Source organism: Sphaerodactylus townsendi, linkage group LG05 (assembly GCF_021028975.2).
Source record: "Sphaerodactylus townsendi isolate TG3544 linkage group LG05, MPM_Stown_v2.3, whole genome shotgun sequence".
NCBI lineage: Eukaryota > Metazoa > Chordata > Lepidosauria > Squamata > Sphaerodactylidae > Sphaerodactylus > Sphaerodactylus townsendi.
This window is the reverse complement of record NC_059429.1, coordinates 82,836,106-82,852,532: the sequence shown is the minus strand read 5'-3', so window position 1 is coordinate 82,852,532 and position 16,427 is coordinate 82,836,106. Positions and strand designations below refer to the sequence as shown.

The 16,427-nt window shown below is 42.7% G+C and overlaps 1 protein-coding gene across 8 annotated transcripts in view; it reads right to left on the bottom strand.

Moving 5' to 3' along the window:
• SCUBE3 (signal peptide, CUB domain and EGF like domain containing 3) overlaps window positions 1-16,427 on the bottom strand; it is a 120,998-nt gene that overhangs the window by 60,067 nt on the left and 44,504 nt on the right. For all 8 annotated transcript variants that reach the window (XM_048498017.1, XM_048498018.1, XM_048498021.1 and 5 more), the window contains one exon: window positions 12,246-12,380. In XM_048498017.1, coding sequence (XP_048353974.1) covers window positions 12,246-12,380 — 135 coding nt within the window. The remainder of the gene's footprint in view (window positions 1-12,245; window positions 12,381-16,427) is intronic.

Here is a 16,427-nt window from a genome sequence, read left to right as displayed (position 1 = left end):
CTAGTTACACTTCCTTGATTGTATGCTCAAATAAAAATATTACAGCAATCAGCCAATTCAAGCTCTCGCCCCAAAGTTTCCCAGAAGGGGTCAAAAAGTTCCTTAGGCTCTCTCTACCAGAGACAACATTCGCAGCAGACACTGCTGTACGGCGCATCCAAACTGCAACAAAACAAGGTGCTGCTGACTCATACCCCTGGATTGTTTGTGCTTTTTTTCCTGGCATGAAGGATGCTGAGTTCGGAGGTCTCCATGTTGGCCACCCCCATAACAAAAAAACAGAGCCAGGAAAGATGTGCTCTTTGTGTTGCCGTCTTTGAGGGCTAAAGCAGGCTATGAGCCATTGAGATTGGGTCAGTTCAACTGCAGATGTTGTGGTTTGGCAGAGAGAAACAGCCTTACTGGATAATCTCATCTACCAGAGGATACTGAACCCAAGCTCAGGTTTTAAGACTACAGAGTACTTTTATTTTATTTTATTTATTGTTTGGATTTGTAGACCGCCCCATCCCCGAGGGTATAAGCATAACAGCATAGTGAATGAGAGTAGTAGAGTGGATAGAAGACAAAGACAATTGTATAAAATAATGATAAGAGCTGTACATGCAATTATAGCATTGGGTTGGAAGGATAAGAAAATATGGACAATACAGAAATGGTTAGGTTATATCTGGGAACAAGTACAGTTAGAAATTTTTGAAATAATGTCAAGGAATCAATTATGGCAAGATAGACAGAATGAAATGATGAAGATATGGACTTTGTATATAGAATGGATGAGAGAAATTGGAGTTAAAGAAGACAGATGGGAGAAGAGGCTGGAAAGAATGGAACTGTGAAGAAATCATCTCCTTGGGGGGGAGGGAAAAAGGGGGGGAAATTGTATGGTTTGAATGTAAACTGATATATATGTTTGCCAGTGGTGGCGAACCTTTGGCACTCCAGATGTTATGGACTACAATTCCCGGCAGCCCCTGCCAGCATGGCCAACATCTGGAGTGCCAAAGGTTCGCCACCACAGGACTATACAAATAAAAAATTAAAAAATAATAATAAATAATAATAAAATAGAGCGTATAAGCATAACACAGCTCCCAGTTTAAAATGGGGGGGAGGGCAAGCAATAGAAGAGCTCTTCTCTTCCCCTCTGCCCCATTTGACTCCAGGCTGCTCCAGGGCTTGCAGAACCTCAGCAGAGCATGGGGGGGGGGTAGAGTGCATCAGACATTCTAAACCAGGGGTAGGGAACCTGCGGCTCTCCAGATGTTCAGGAACTACAATTCCCATCAGCCTCTGTCAGCATGGCCAATTGGCCATGCTGGTAGGGGCTGATGGGAATTGTAGTTCCTGAACATCTGGAGAGCCGCAGGTTCCCTACCCCTGTTCTAAACCATTAATTATCACCAGCCCCAAACTCCTCTCCCCTTGTGAGTGCTAAAACATGCCCTAAGCCCTGCCCCAGAGGTCTTGTGTGCCCAAAACATACGCCACAGTCAATGCATGGTTCTTGAAAAGGGGAAGGGAAGACAAGGAATTGGAAGATCTTGCAGATGGAAGAGTGGGGGGTCCCTCGGTTGGGGGAAACCCAGAGATAAATGAAGCCAGGGAGGTTACCTGGGTGTCTGTCTCCCACTGCCCAGACCTAGGAACCTTGTAGTCTTTTCAGGAACCTTTAGCTCTTTCTCCACTTTGCTCTCCACAGTCTTGCCCAACTAACAGCCACAGCTACAGCCTTATCATGGGCTCTGACTCCTCTCTGAGGCCTGGAGGCTTCCTCTCCCTTCCCTCCAATCTCTTAGCACCAGCCTAACAGGGGAAGAAGGGTGCGTGAACTGCATAATAAGCCATCTCTGCTGGGCAATTGAGCTTCCCCCATTTTCTAGAAGAAGCCTAATCAGAGGAAGAGGGTGCATGTGCTGCAGAACAAACTATCTCTTCTGTGTAGCTGAGCCTCCCCCACCTCTTAGCAGCAGCCTAATTAGGGGAAGGATGTGCACTCTGTACAAGCAGCCCTCTTTTTGGGGTAAATGAGCCTCCCCCACCTCTTGCTGGTGCGCCCTCTCTGCCTGCTGCCTGGGGCTCACCCCCCCCCTCCAAATCCAGACCTATTTCCATTTGTCTTCAACTGGAAGGGATCAGGAAGAAAGGAGCATAGCTTCAGATCAATTGTACAACACATTACAGTGACTCTTCCTCTCCTTTTTTCTTCCCAACTTTATCCTTCCGAGATCCCCCTGTTCCCACAATATTCCCATTTCTGTGCATAGTGGTCCATAGTGAATTAATTCATTCACAACATTTTCATGCCTCCTTTCCACCTGATCAGCATCCCCAAGGTGGTCAACATAAGAACATGAAACACCTGAACAATTAGAAAGAACATTTAAAATGATAAAAAGAAGCACATAACCACCAGAACCAGGGCAGGAAGGCCTTCCAATTCATGTGGAAGGATGTCAACTTAATCATTCTATTAACACTTGTAACCTGCATCAGTAGATGCATCAGCTGAACAAATTCTACCACTTTTTCATGTCCTGAAAACAGGGCACAGTCATCAGGAGGGCCTAATGGACACTCATGTTTCAAGTACAGAATGCAACACCATCTCAGGCAGATTTCTGAGAATGTCAGCAGCAATTCAGATCCCTTTCATTCCTCAACATCACTATTATTCTTGGCAGAAACAGTAATCTCTTAGCAGGAGAGGGTTCAGCTCTCAGTTTGCAATCCTGGCCTGCCAAAAGAACTGCTGACAGAAGCATGCTAAACTACCCCTTTAATAAGAGCCATCATTCCTTAATCACTGTTCTGGTGAGAAGCATATGCACAGCTGAGATTCCTAACCTGGAGACATTTGCCAGGAGGCATCTTTAAGGCTTAGAGTTTCACTAGGTAGTAAACATTTTCATGAGCTTTTCTACTAGTGATAATTACTGGAGCCACTACTGAAGAAAAAGAACAATGTCAGAAAGACAGATAAATGAAATTCAGAAAAGCTTGTTTAATGATGGGAAGAACACAGTGTGATGACATGAAGATATACTGTAGGTTCTGCTACACATTGCAACTGAAACATTTGGTACATGATTGCCATTTCCATTAAACCTTTTCCTTCCAAAGTGAAGTTCCACACTAACAACTTATTGGAAACTGGTTTACTGGGCTGTGGAACCATGATTTGAACAGATTATAAATTATAATTGACCATTTATTATTATTATTGTAGATTTCACAGCTGCAAGATCTTTAGCTGGTTGTTGGCCTTCATTACAATTCGAGCCTCACCCAGAGGCCTAGGAAGTTGTAATGTATCGGCGTAGTATTCGTGCGGATCCCAGCAGGGCTGCCTTCTGAATTTGACAGATGTTAATTTTGTCAATTCAAAGATGTTTCAAGTGCTGCCCTAGTGTTTTTGGAATGGCGCCCAGCATGCCGATTACCACTGGGACGACCACAGCTGGTTTGTGCCATAGACGCTGAAGCTCGATTTTCAAATCACGGTATCTAGTGACCTTCTCATGTTCTTTTTCAATGACCCTGCTGTCACCGGGGAGTGCTATGTTGATGATGGTCACTTTCTTGTTCTCGATCATGGTGATGTCTGGTGTATTGTGTTTCAACGCTTTGTCCGTTTGGATTTGAAAGTCCCATAGGATCTTGACCTTCTCATTTTCCATTACTTTCTCTGGACAATGTTCCCACCAGTTCTTAGCTGTTCTTATGTTGTAATTCTTGCATAAATTCCATCTTGGCCACTGAGTTGTGTCTCTGTACTCAGTCTGGGCAATTTATTATTATTATTATTATTATTATTATTATTATTATTATTATTATTATTATTATTATTATTATTATTATTATTATTCACAGCTGCCAGATCTTTAGCTGGTTGTTGGCATTCACCCAGAGGCCTAGGAAGTTGTAATGTATCGGCGTAGTATTTGTGCGGATCCCAGAAGGGCTGCCTTCTGAATTTGACAGATGTAAATTTTGTCAATTTGAAGATGTTTCAAGTTCTGCCCTAGAGTGTTCGGGATGGCACCCAGGTTGCTGATTACCACTGGGACGACCTCAGTTGGTTTGTGCCATAGGCGTTGAAGCTTGATTTTCAAATCAGGGTATCCAGTAACCTTCTCGTGTTCTTTTTTAATGACCCTGCTGTCACCGGGTACTGCTATGTCGATGATGGTCACTTTACTGTCCTCGATCACAGTGATGTCTGGTGTATTGTGTTTAAACACTCTGTTCGTTTGGATTCGAAAGTCCCATAGGATCTTGATGTTCTCATTTTCTGTTACTTTCTCTGGACAATGTTCCCACCAGTTCTTAGCTGATCTTATGTTGTAATTCTTGCATAAATTCCAGTGGATCATCTTGGCCACTGAGTTGTGCCTCTGTTTGTACTCAGTCTGGGCAATCTTTTTGTAGCAGATGAGGACATGATCTACAGTTTCGTCAGCTTCTTTGCACAATCTGCATTTTGCCTCATCCGAGGATTTTTTGATTCTGGCCTTGATCAAATTTGTTCTAATGGCTTGTTCTTGAGCAGCTAAAATCAGGGATTCAGTTTCCTTTTTCAGACTTCCAGTTGTTAACCACTGCCACGTCGTTTCATTGTCCACCTTGTGCTTGATCTTCTCCAGAAATTGGCCAAGCAGAGCTTTGTTGCGCCAGCTTTAGGTCCTCATTTTAATCACATTTTTTCTGTAGTCTTGTTTGGTTTCCTGGGTCTTCAGCAAATGCCTGTTCTTCACCTCAATCAATGCCTGTTATTGACTTATATTCACATAATCGGCCAGTGCATGTTTCTCCACTTCCACTGTTTGTTTTACTTGCAGTAAGCCTCTGCCACCAGATCTCCGGGGAAGGTATAATCTATCAGTATCGCTGTGTGGGTATAAGGCATGGTTCATTGTCATATGCTTCCGAGTTTTTCTATCCAATGCATCCAACTCAGCCTGTGTCCAGTTGATGATTCCCGCAGTGTACCTGATGACGGGTATGACCCAGGTGTTGATGGCCTTGATGGTATTCCCACTGTTTAATTTAGATTTAAAAAAATTTCCTGACCCTCTGGGTGTATTCTCTGCTGACCAGAGTCTTTACTTGCCCATGTTTGATGTTATCCAACTGTAAAATGTGCAGGTATTTATAAGCTGCCTCTTGGTTGCACTTGATGAGTTAGCCATCAGGCATTTCTATGCCATCACTCTCAGTGATCTTGCCCCTCTTTATTGCCACCGTGGCACACTTTTCCAGGCCAAATTCCATTGAAATATCTATGCTGAATATTCGGACTGTGTTTTCTAGTGAATGGATTTCTGTGACTGATTTCCTGTACAACTTCAAATCATCCATGTACAGCAAATGTGAGATTTTTCCCGAGTCTTTGCCCATTTGATATCCCAACTTTGTTTTCTTTAAAATTACTGTGAGTGGGATCATGGCAATGATAAACAGTAAAGGTAATAGTGAATCACCTTGGAAAATTCCTCACTTAATGTTGACTGTTGTGAAGTTTTCATTTCCGACTGTCAGTTCAGTTGTTGTTGTTATTATTGTCATCATTATCATTATCATTATTATTAATTAGTTTTCATATACTGCCCAAGCCCCCAAAGGGCTCTGAGCGGTCGCTCCATCCACTTTCTAAAATCACTTGGTAGGCACCAGGAAAGATGTCTGCAGGTGCCATAGTGCCCACAAGCACCACACTGGGGATCTCTGCTCTAAAACAACCCAGAATAATCCATATTGTTTGGTATTTCCATTCAGGCTATTAGTGGAATGATTGTGTCAGCAAAATGCTCAGTGTGTCCAATGTCCTGTAAAGCAGCAACCTGCCAATTTAATCAATGTGTCTTTCATTGGTAATATGCAAAGCTTGGAGTTTCAGAGAAGATACTGGAGAGGCAGGAAGACACTACAGAGGCACGGCCCAAGTGCAGTGAGAGAAAAATGTAGAAGAGGGAAGATATGACTATAATTATAGGACTAACAGCCCCCCACCCCTCCACACAATCAATTAATTATTTTCTGTTATTATAAACAAGGTCAATGCAGTCATAGAGGGGGAAAAGCTGGTGGCTGAGAAGCACCAGCAGAGGTCTGTTATCAGCAAAAGCACTACTATGCAGGATCTGGAAAACCCACAGTATATTTTATGTGCCTCGATTCCACAATACTTGCCAAAAATATAGCCTATGTAATAATGTTCAGAATTAGCAACAGAAAAATAAATACAGAGATATAACTATGAAGACCTACTGAGAAAACAGTTTTAATTTTGTCAGCTGTTTCCCTTTTCCCACAAGGTTTGTCCCCAAACACCTCATCTCTTCCCATCCCACACACATATATACTACAACTTTCTCAGCTTTATGCGGAAGCTTGGGACAATCAACAGCATTCTGGATCTCTGCATGTCCCTTTTCCTGATCCGATTTCTCTGCTTCCAACTGAACCGGCAAACAAAGGATCTGCTCACACCCATAGCCTGGTTGCTTCACTCTCCTGGGAAACAAGGAAAGGTCACTTACAACTTCAGCAGTAAATTCTGGGTTCTGTGGGTATTGAACAGACCATTGAAAAGATTTTATATAACGTTTAACAAAATCCACAGGCAGACAAAGAAGATGAACAACTTAGTGTGGTCACAGGCAGCTTACTTCCAGTAAGAGATTGCATGCTGAATTCTCTGGCCTTTACAGAGGCATCTCATTTAAGCACAGGCAAGCAGCTGCTGTTTTGCTCCATCCAGAGTTTCTCATGCCATTTTACAGTGTAGCGAGTGGAACTGAAGCAACCGCAACAGTTGTCTGACTATTTTATAGGCAGTCCAGGGTGTAATCTCAAGCTTGTCTTAGAGGTGCTGTTAGTGTCTTGCCAAAACCGATTTGAAAGGCTACATGACCTCAGAGGAGATCTTGGTACTAACCAGACTAACTACACCACCACCAAAGGGTCCTGAGGGAATTGCACTGGGAGGAAAGCCACGTTTACTGAACAGGGTATATTTAGCAGGAGACTTCATAGTCTTAAGGGCTCTCACGACAGGCATTTAGGGATCACAAGTACTTAAATTCAGTCATGAAGGCTCTCTACTTTGATCATTCTATTCCCTAAGGACTACAAAATTCTTAGATATGTTTGAGGAAAAGGTAGCTTATGACTATGCTCTTTATTTGAGTTTAATTTCCTGTGCCTCCTGTGGATTTACATATAGGAAGTGAGAGTTTACCCTTTCCTTACTTCCAGGGGGAAAAAATGCCACTCTATGATGGCATGTTGTCTGGTGCCAAAAAGCAGCTCCCACTTTTAATGATGCGTTTTAATTATTCCCTGAAACTGTGGAAACTGAACATGAAGGATACATTACTAAAAAAGGCACACATTTTTTTCAAGGCTCTGTGATAAAGATAGTGCATCCGTTCAAATGCACTATTCATACAAGCTATACTGATCTCTTTCATCCTCATCTGTGCTGCAAATCACTGGGGCAGAGAGAGGCATAATACAAGGAGGATGGTACACTGTGGAGTGCAGGAGACAGAATGAATTCCATGTGTCACCTTCTCTTCCCTACTCCCTACATTCCTTCCCAAGCACAGAGTGGGCAAAACAAGCAGTTGGGAAAAGGCATGGTTCATTGGTAGAGTCCATGTTCCACAGGTTTCCCCACCCCCCTCGCTTACCCAGACTGTTGCCCAAGGACCACAAGACAACCTGCAATTGACAACCCCACCCTTGGACTTACTAGCAAAAACCAGAACTTCCTGGAAGCTAGAAACCAAGTAAATCTGAATTACCTGGGCAGAAGGAACAGGTCTCAGGGGTTCCACTGAGAAAGGTGGAGTCGACACAGTCCCAACCCAGTTGCAATTAACAGACCTCAGCATTTCCATAGAGTGGGGCAGGGTCATCACAGCCCACTACAGGCTGCAGTCAGGGAGGAGGGCCTAGAACTCTGACGGACCAATTACGAGGCATCAGGGCTCAACTGATAGCCCACCAAACACTAGTAGGCTGGGATAGGAAGCCCAAAGGGGGAGGGAGACACCCTTTGGGGAGGAATTAAAAGGGACACAGGGGAGGAGGGAGGGAGTTGAGAAGTGTGCAAGAGTGCTGTAAACTGCTTGCCTGTAAACTGTAAGTTTGCCTGCTGGAAATAGCTAATTTCCGTGTGCTTCTTTGCTCTGTGGGTGCTGGCCTACCCTGCAAGGATGGTGGGGAGGGGAGGCACTCACAACCAGGTAGTGGGTGTTAGATCAGGTGCTTGGGAGCAGCAGCAGCAGAAGGCCATTGCTTTCACATCCTGCATTTGAGCTCCCAAAGGCATCTGGTGGGCCACTGCAAGTAGCAGAGTGCTGGATTAGATGGATCAAACTCTGGTTTGATCCAGCAGGCTCTTTCTTACGTTCTTATGTTAGCAAAGACCCTCTCTCTGCCTGGGATCTTGCAGAGCTACTACCAGTGAGAATACATTACTGAGCTAAAAAGAGTTTCATACGTTCACCAATGATGAAAACATCTTTGACTGACGCTGCGCGCCAAGTTTCTCTTGTTTGGAAAGGGGGTAGGGAAGAAATAATGTTTCTTCCATTCTAAGTTACTGGTTTAAATCCAGCCCATTAAAAATAATGTCTATTTCTATCCAATAGTTGTCTAGCTGCGTTCATGAAATGGGTTTTGGAAGAGTTTGTTTCATTTTCTCAGAAGCTGCAAAAACAGTTGCCACTACAGGCCCTAACTGGCCTCTCCATCCCCCATTCCTGGCAGCCTCATTTGAACAGCAGAGAACTAAGCAGGGCATGTATACGCAGTGACCCTCTGTGGCAGCAGTGAAGAATAAATGGTGAGATACCAGTGGGAGAAACTTATTCACAAACAGCCACATGGCCAAAAGAATCTGCAGGACGTTATTAAATATCCATGAAAGAATGATGCGTACAGCTGGACTATAACTTCAGAATGGCAAAGTTGGGGTGCAATTAGGAAAAACTGGCACCAGAGACAAGTGGATAAGCCAGTGGGTTGATGCCAGACTGACAGTGCAACCCTAAGCATGTATACACAGAAGTAAATACTATTGAGTGCCACAGAGTTTGGATTTATATCCCCCCTTTCTCTCCTGCAGGAGACTCAAAGGGGCTTACAATCTCCTTGCCCTTCCCCCCTCACAACAAACACCCTGTGAGGTAGGTGGGGCTGAGAGAGCTCCGAGAAGCTGTGACTAGCCCAAGGTCACACAGCTGGCGTGTGTGGGAGTGTACAGGCTAATCTGAATTCCCCAGATAAGCCTCCACAGCTCAGGCGGCAGAGCTGGGAATCAAACCCGGTTCCTCCAGATTAGATACACGAGCTCTTAACCTCCTACGCCACAGGATTTACACCCTAATAGGTTTGCAGTACTAAAGAAAGTTACACACTTTGAAGTCCATTGACTTCTATTAAGAAGGGTATGCCTCAGTTTTAGATTAAACTATGAATCTTCTGCATTTTGGCACAGCTGCTCAAGACAGCATAACTGACCCTTCCAGGTTTACCGCTCGGAGGCTGGAAGGTTTAGAGTTCTTTCATCTTGTCTGTTTTTCAATCAGCATAGCTGGTCTGAACTGTACTCTCTACAACCACTTTTCTACTTGACTATAACCCAGCTGACTTTTTTCTAGGCACTGGACAACAGTGACCCATAAAACGAATCAGCCAGTCTGACAGTGGCTTGATACCATATTGATGGATATCTATTTACACAACCAGTTTGTCCTACTGAGAATGCAGGCTAAATGCTTGTGTCCAGATTTTAGCACTTGATGAAGCTGCTTTCCTATATTGCCAATTTGCAACAAAATCCCTCTTCAGCACAGCACCATTAATCCAATGTCCAGTTAACCAGTGCATGAAATTGCAAGCTGGGTGTGTATTGATGTAATCACACTCTGAACTGAGAAGAGATCCATTCAACCCACACTCATGGGCCCATTTTGCAGTGGGCCTTTTAATTTCCAATAGCACAATCCTATGTAGTTAATCCAGTTAATTTCAGTGAGCTGAGAGTGTAATGCTCCATAGGACTCTACCATAAATTAGACAGAACTAGATGCTACTGAACAATTGAGATCAGCTGCCAAGAGTTGATCTGTGCCCAGTTCACAGTGTGCCATTCACATAACCACAGCAGCAAAGTCAAAAGTATTTGACTAAAAAATAGCTGCCACAGGCTGAACAGTGTGAACTGTGCCTTAACCAAACTTCTTTAACTCTGTGATGTCATAAAACAGATTTTTATTATTATTATCTGATATATATTTTCTGATATATAATGCATTACATAAAAAGTCCTATTTGAAGTGGTTTAGCAGTAGTTAACATATTATTAACATTGGGCTATAATTCGTTTGTTCTTATAAACAAGTCAGTAGCCAAAAGACAATAGACAACACATGGGACATGAAATGCAAAGGGCGTCCAGAATTCTGTTGCTTAAGCAGAGGAGCTCCTTAACAAGTTCTACAACCAGATGTTGTTAAGTTTCGGCACTTCCAGATCAAGAGCTTGTGAGCAACTAGCACTGAACGCCTCCAGTGAACACAGGAACTTTGACTGGTTCATTGTCATGCAGATCTCATCATGTCAAGGCAGATTAGCAGATCAGACCCAGTGATTATCCCATCCCGCTGTGCACATGCCGATTAATAATTTTCTGATTTTTTTCTTGATCTTAAATTATTTTACTACCCATCCTGGGTCCCATTTGCTAGGAGGAAAGGCAGGTTCATCATTATTTTAAAGAAATAACTATTAGAATGTACTCATATAGCACTGATTATGGTTGAACATCTGCCAGTTTGGATCACATTTTGCTTGTCAGTTGTGAGCAGGAAGCTGACTGTTCAGCAAGATGTTTTTGGATGCAACTGTGGATGCTTCTGATAAGGACAATTACAGCACTGGCCAGAATGACAACATTGTCTGTTTTCATCTGCATGCATGTGTGACATGCTGTCAGCTCACAGTCGACTTATGGCAACCTAGTAGGATTTTCAAAGCAAGAGAAGTTTGCCTTCCTCTGCGTAATGGCCCTGATATTCCTTTATGGTTTCCCATCTAAGTACTAACCAGGACCAACCCTGCATAGCCTCTGAGATCTGATGACATCAGGATAGCTGGGACCATCCAGGCCAGAGATGCTTTCATTTCCTGCCCCTTTAATTTTCTGCTACTGTTGTGGCACATAGTACAAGGAGGAAGAATCCCACAAACAGATTTTCTGAAAGTAAAGTTTACTCTTTAGCTGTCTCAGTGTGCCTTTAGTGTCTCACTATGAACCCAGCTTATCTTGTGATCGGATTTTGTGATCAGTTCTTGAATAGATCCCACAAGAATAAGAGAGAAGGCAATGCAACCTGTCCAATGTTAGTTAATTAAAGAATGCATCCAACTATGCAGGAGGTGAATAGCAAACTGTTTTGTACAAGTTAGTTAACTGCTTCATATTGATGTATTTGGGGCTATGTAGGGATGGGTGGAGGATGATGATGTATGAGTCTGAAATTGCATGAGTCTGAAATTGTATGAGTCTGAAATTGTGTGCATCGAGGAATGCTGCTGTAAATTTCGTTGTGCGTGCACAATGACAATAAAATGCTTATGCTTATGCTTATGCTTATGGTTCCCTTCTAAACCCATTCAGTTCAATGGCTGTAAGTCTGCTCAGGATGTAGGACCTGACCATGACTCTAAGGGATGTGTACTGCTTCTCTTGTAATTGAGGTGACTGAGTTCTTCATCATGGCCAAAGCAATGCAAGCTGCAATAACTCAGCCCTCTATAGTGATGTGCTTGCAACTAACTACACCAGGGAACACTGAGGCAGTCCAAACAGGAGCTCACCTCAAATACAATCAAGGGAGGTCAACATGGTTAAGTTCACCTGGTGATAGGGTTCATATTGAAGTTTTCAGCATGACTACACAGCGCGTACTTCCTTTCTGCAGACATTTTATCATTTAATTCTCAACCAGAGTGCTAGCAGTTCGCTTCTATTTGGAGCCACATCAAAAATACCCAGCCCATTACCCAGTAGACATTCAGTTATGGCTTCAACACACCCATCTATATGAAAAGTACTTTAGAATTGGAAATGTAGTTCTGCCCATAAAGATAATTAACTACTTTTCTTTTCAACTAGTGGAAGCGGAGACTGACATGCAGCACAAGAAATTAAGGCATTAAAGACCAACCTTCGGGGCGCTGGATGCACGTATGCTGGTTATCACTCAGGAAAAATCCATCACGGCAGTGGCACTCGTAGCTCCCCATCATGTTGACACAAGTCTGCTGGCAGCCACCATTTCCTTCTGCACACTCGTCCACATCTGTCCCAGGAAGCAAAGACAAGAATGAAGAGACTCTTGAGGCTTACATCACACTGCTTATGCGGCACAATAAATGATACTTCTTTCTCTCTCTTGATAAAAGCCAGGTCCCACTATTCCATCAAGCATGCTCTACCCCAGTGATAAAGAAGCAGAATGCATGATGCAACTGTGATAACAGAATCAAACATGATTCTTAATGGTTGTAGCTACAGAGGCAAGAAGAAGAAGAAGAAGAAGGAGGAGGAGGAGGAGGAGGAGGAGGAGGAGGAGGAGGAGGAGGAGGAGGAGGAGGGGAGGGGGAGGAGGAGGGGTTTGGATTTATATCCCCCCTTTCTCTCCTCACAACAAACACCCTTTGAGATAGGTGGGGCTGAGAGAGCTCCGAGAAGCTGTGACTAGCCCAAGGTCACCCAGCTGGCGTGTTGGGAGTGTACAGACTAATCTGAATTCCCCAGATAAGCCTTCACAGCTCAGGCAGCGGAGCTGGGAATCAAACCCCGTTCCTCCAGATTAGAATGCACCTGCTCTTAACCTCCTACACTACTGCAAGTTTAAACACAGCTCAATGGTTTCTGTGCAGAAGTCCTTCATTTTTTCCCAGGTAAGTGTGCTACAACTGTTCATTCACACGTAGAAAAATTAAGTACTACACTTGGGAACTATGCTACACACCCATAACACAGAGCTCTTGGGAGTCTCCATCACACCTCATGGGAATGCAATATATAGGTCCTCTCTCCACACACACATCATAATACCTGGGTAGCATTTAATAAAAGACTTACAGACCACTGACAGAGTTTGTGGAGTTTGTCATGATAACCAGGTATATTGTATAGCAGTGAATATGATAACAGGAAAGATGGTAGTTCTCTATTCCTCACCCTTTTGTCAAGTTTTATTAATCTTTTATCTTCTACATATATTTACATATATATATTGTTCTTCCATTATAAAACAATGAAAGGAATATTCTGAATGGCTGAAAATCAAGCATTCCCTACATTTTAATAATGGAAAAACTGAAGTGATGTTCACATGTACACACTTTTTTTCATGTGTTGTTTTTAAAGCTTCAGTCAGATGTCCTAACTACTGCAATGGCTAAGATATGAACAACAATTACTGGGCAGCAGTTCAAGAATCAGCACAACACCACAATCACAACTCACAATTCATGTGCTGCTCTAAAAATGACCTTTCCCCCCATAAAGTTGGAAGTTTTGTTTGTTGCCATTGTTGTTTTGAATGAGAAAGAATGCCTTAAGTAAGACAGCCTTTTAAAATCTTGGTCAGAACAGCTTTCCAATTATTTGTGAATTCTTTAAGGGCCATATGTCAACTGATGTTTTTGTTGTTGACAACTAGAAGACGCCACACAGAAGTAATTATTGGTGAGGAGACCCAAACACCCGTACACTCTTGTGAACTGTTGTACTTTCACCCATCTTGGTTTAACAAAATAAGGCAACATCCATCTACCTGTCAAATGCAAAATGCATGTGACATTTCCTCAGGGTCAAACTAGAAGTGATGGTGGCCACAGGTAAGACCTGTGAGGAGGGGATCCTCCTAATCATCTAAGCCAGGGGTAGGGAACCTGCGGCTCTCCAGATGTTCAGGAACTACAATTCCCATCAGCCTCTGTCAGCATGGCCAATTGGCCGTGCTGGTAGGGGCTGATGGGAATTGTAGTTCCTGAACATCTGGAGAGCCGCAGGTTCCCTACCCCTGATCTAAGCTGTCCCATGAATGCAAGGCTCTGCATACTCCCATTGTTGCTCATTGCTATATTCCTCCCCATTTTGTATCACATCCTTTACAGCACCAGAATTTAACTCGTTACCAAACGGCAAAATACAACACTGGGAGTTCTGAGAAATTGCCTGCATATTATTTAGTCCTTAAAAGCAAGTAAGCAATCTGGATTGGGGCACAACACAGGTCCTTTTTCTTTTTCCCCTACTGGAACTTCAAGCAGAAGAAGGCAAATAGAAAAAAACACAATGGCTCTGATCCAGACCTCTCTTTGGTTACTTAAAAAAAGAGAAAAGAAAATACACTCTTTATTTTAAACTTTTCATAATAGTTTCTTTTCATTACAGGTTCACAAAAATTGCACCCATCCCACAGTTACATTTTGGGATGATGTAATACATCAAGAGGACCAGAGATATCACAAGCAATACGTATTACGGTAAGTAATAATTGCTAGAACAGTATAAAAACTGGCCCTGACCTGGATTGCCCAGGCTAGCCCAGTCTCATCAGATCTCAGAAACTAAGCAGCCTATGCCCTGATCAGTATTTGGATGGGAGACCACCAAGGAATACCAGAGGCAAACCACTTCTTGCATTGAATGCCCCACCAGGAATCAGGATAAGTTAGCTATGACTGGAAGTAAAAACCAAATACTTCTTAGAATTCCAAGGGTTTATATGACTTTTGTTAAAATTGAAAGTCAAGTTAAACTTAGTCCCATCTTAATTTTTATTTTATTTATATATTTATTTTGCTCTCAGTATATTTAAACAACCCTCAGTTTTTTAAGATGAGAGCCAAATTTTTCATCTGAGTCAACAAACAACAGAAATGAAAGCCATATTTCTATGCAGCTATTTATAGGAACAGTTTTGAATAGCTTTAATCTATGAGGCAATTTTGTCTGTTAGAAGTTCCCATATTTTACTATGCCAGACATTTATGGCAGGTGCAAGCTTGTTTTTCCAGTCCTTAGCAATTAACATTTTTTCTGCTACAAGAGCTATTAATTTTAGGCAAATTTATTGAATACTGGGGTCTTCTATACCCATAACTGCCTTTTAGCATGTCAGGAGTTCTAACATCACATGTAACTTGGCTCTACCACTCACTGTTTGGTCTACTGAACATCTTTTTCATAGTAAGTTTACCCAACTGGCTTGTTTATGTTTGTTTGTTTCCACAATACAATGACACCTCCATTTCTAGAAAGCTATTTACAGCTATTCCTGTTACTTTCTTGAGTGGCAATCACTACTTCAATAACTCACGTACTTTGTTTTCAGATTTCATTCACATCTAACCAGGCTGATGGCTCAGACCAATGAGAAAGCTTTTCAGTTATCCTCCTACCTTTAAAGTGTAATTAGCTGGACTTCTGGTGCCTAGAAATATGCATCCTCTTCTTGGAGTCACTTTAAGGCAGCATGAGTGGATGGACTGCTACTTAAGAGTTGCTCTTTCTTTATCTCAGGATCCTTCACAACCTGGTTGCTTTTCTAGAGATCACATGAGAAATGCAACCAACATCTTTTCTCAACATAAACAGAGAGAAGGCAAGAGGCCCGCTGCCAAAGAAAACCTCCTGTGAACTTGAGCATTTAAAATCCAACAGCTATGTAGAAAGCTGAGCCCCTTGGACATCAGCACTGGGGCCATGGAGCGGACTCCGGAAAAGTCAAAATATCATGTTGTTGATAGCATGCAAAGAGCAGGAATTCCAGATCAGACCTGAATACCTGAGCAAATGTCTAAAAGGCTAATGAAAACAAACACATGGGCTCATATGCTCAGAAAAACCAAATGTACTGTCAAGCATGGGGTAACGGATCAAAGCATCTGGTAGAAAGGATTCCTGGTAGCTGTTTTCAGGAACCCTCCTTTTAACTAACTTTTCGCTGCCACCATTTAATTCAGATACTAGAGAATCCCACACTGTTACTAGTCACCAAGGCTTTAAAGATTCCCACCTCTCTCCCACTCTGACTTGAGGAGAAATTACTTCAGAGTCCCTTTAACTGTTTTGGAGGGAACTCCTAATGGCTGGAGTTTCTAGCCAGTCACCCACTCTAAAGACACACACAGAGAGACTCTCACAGGCACAAGGGAATTTGAACATGGTAATTGAAATTTATTTTTAAAACAAAATAAAGGCTTCTTTAAAACTGGCTCAGAGAGGTACTAAAGCTTAAGGGCCCGGTTACAGAGAGGTTCTTTTCACTTAGGTTTTCTCAGAGACGTTGTTGGCACTGGTTTCCACACAGACACCACGCAGTGTCTCT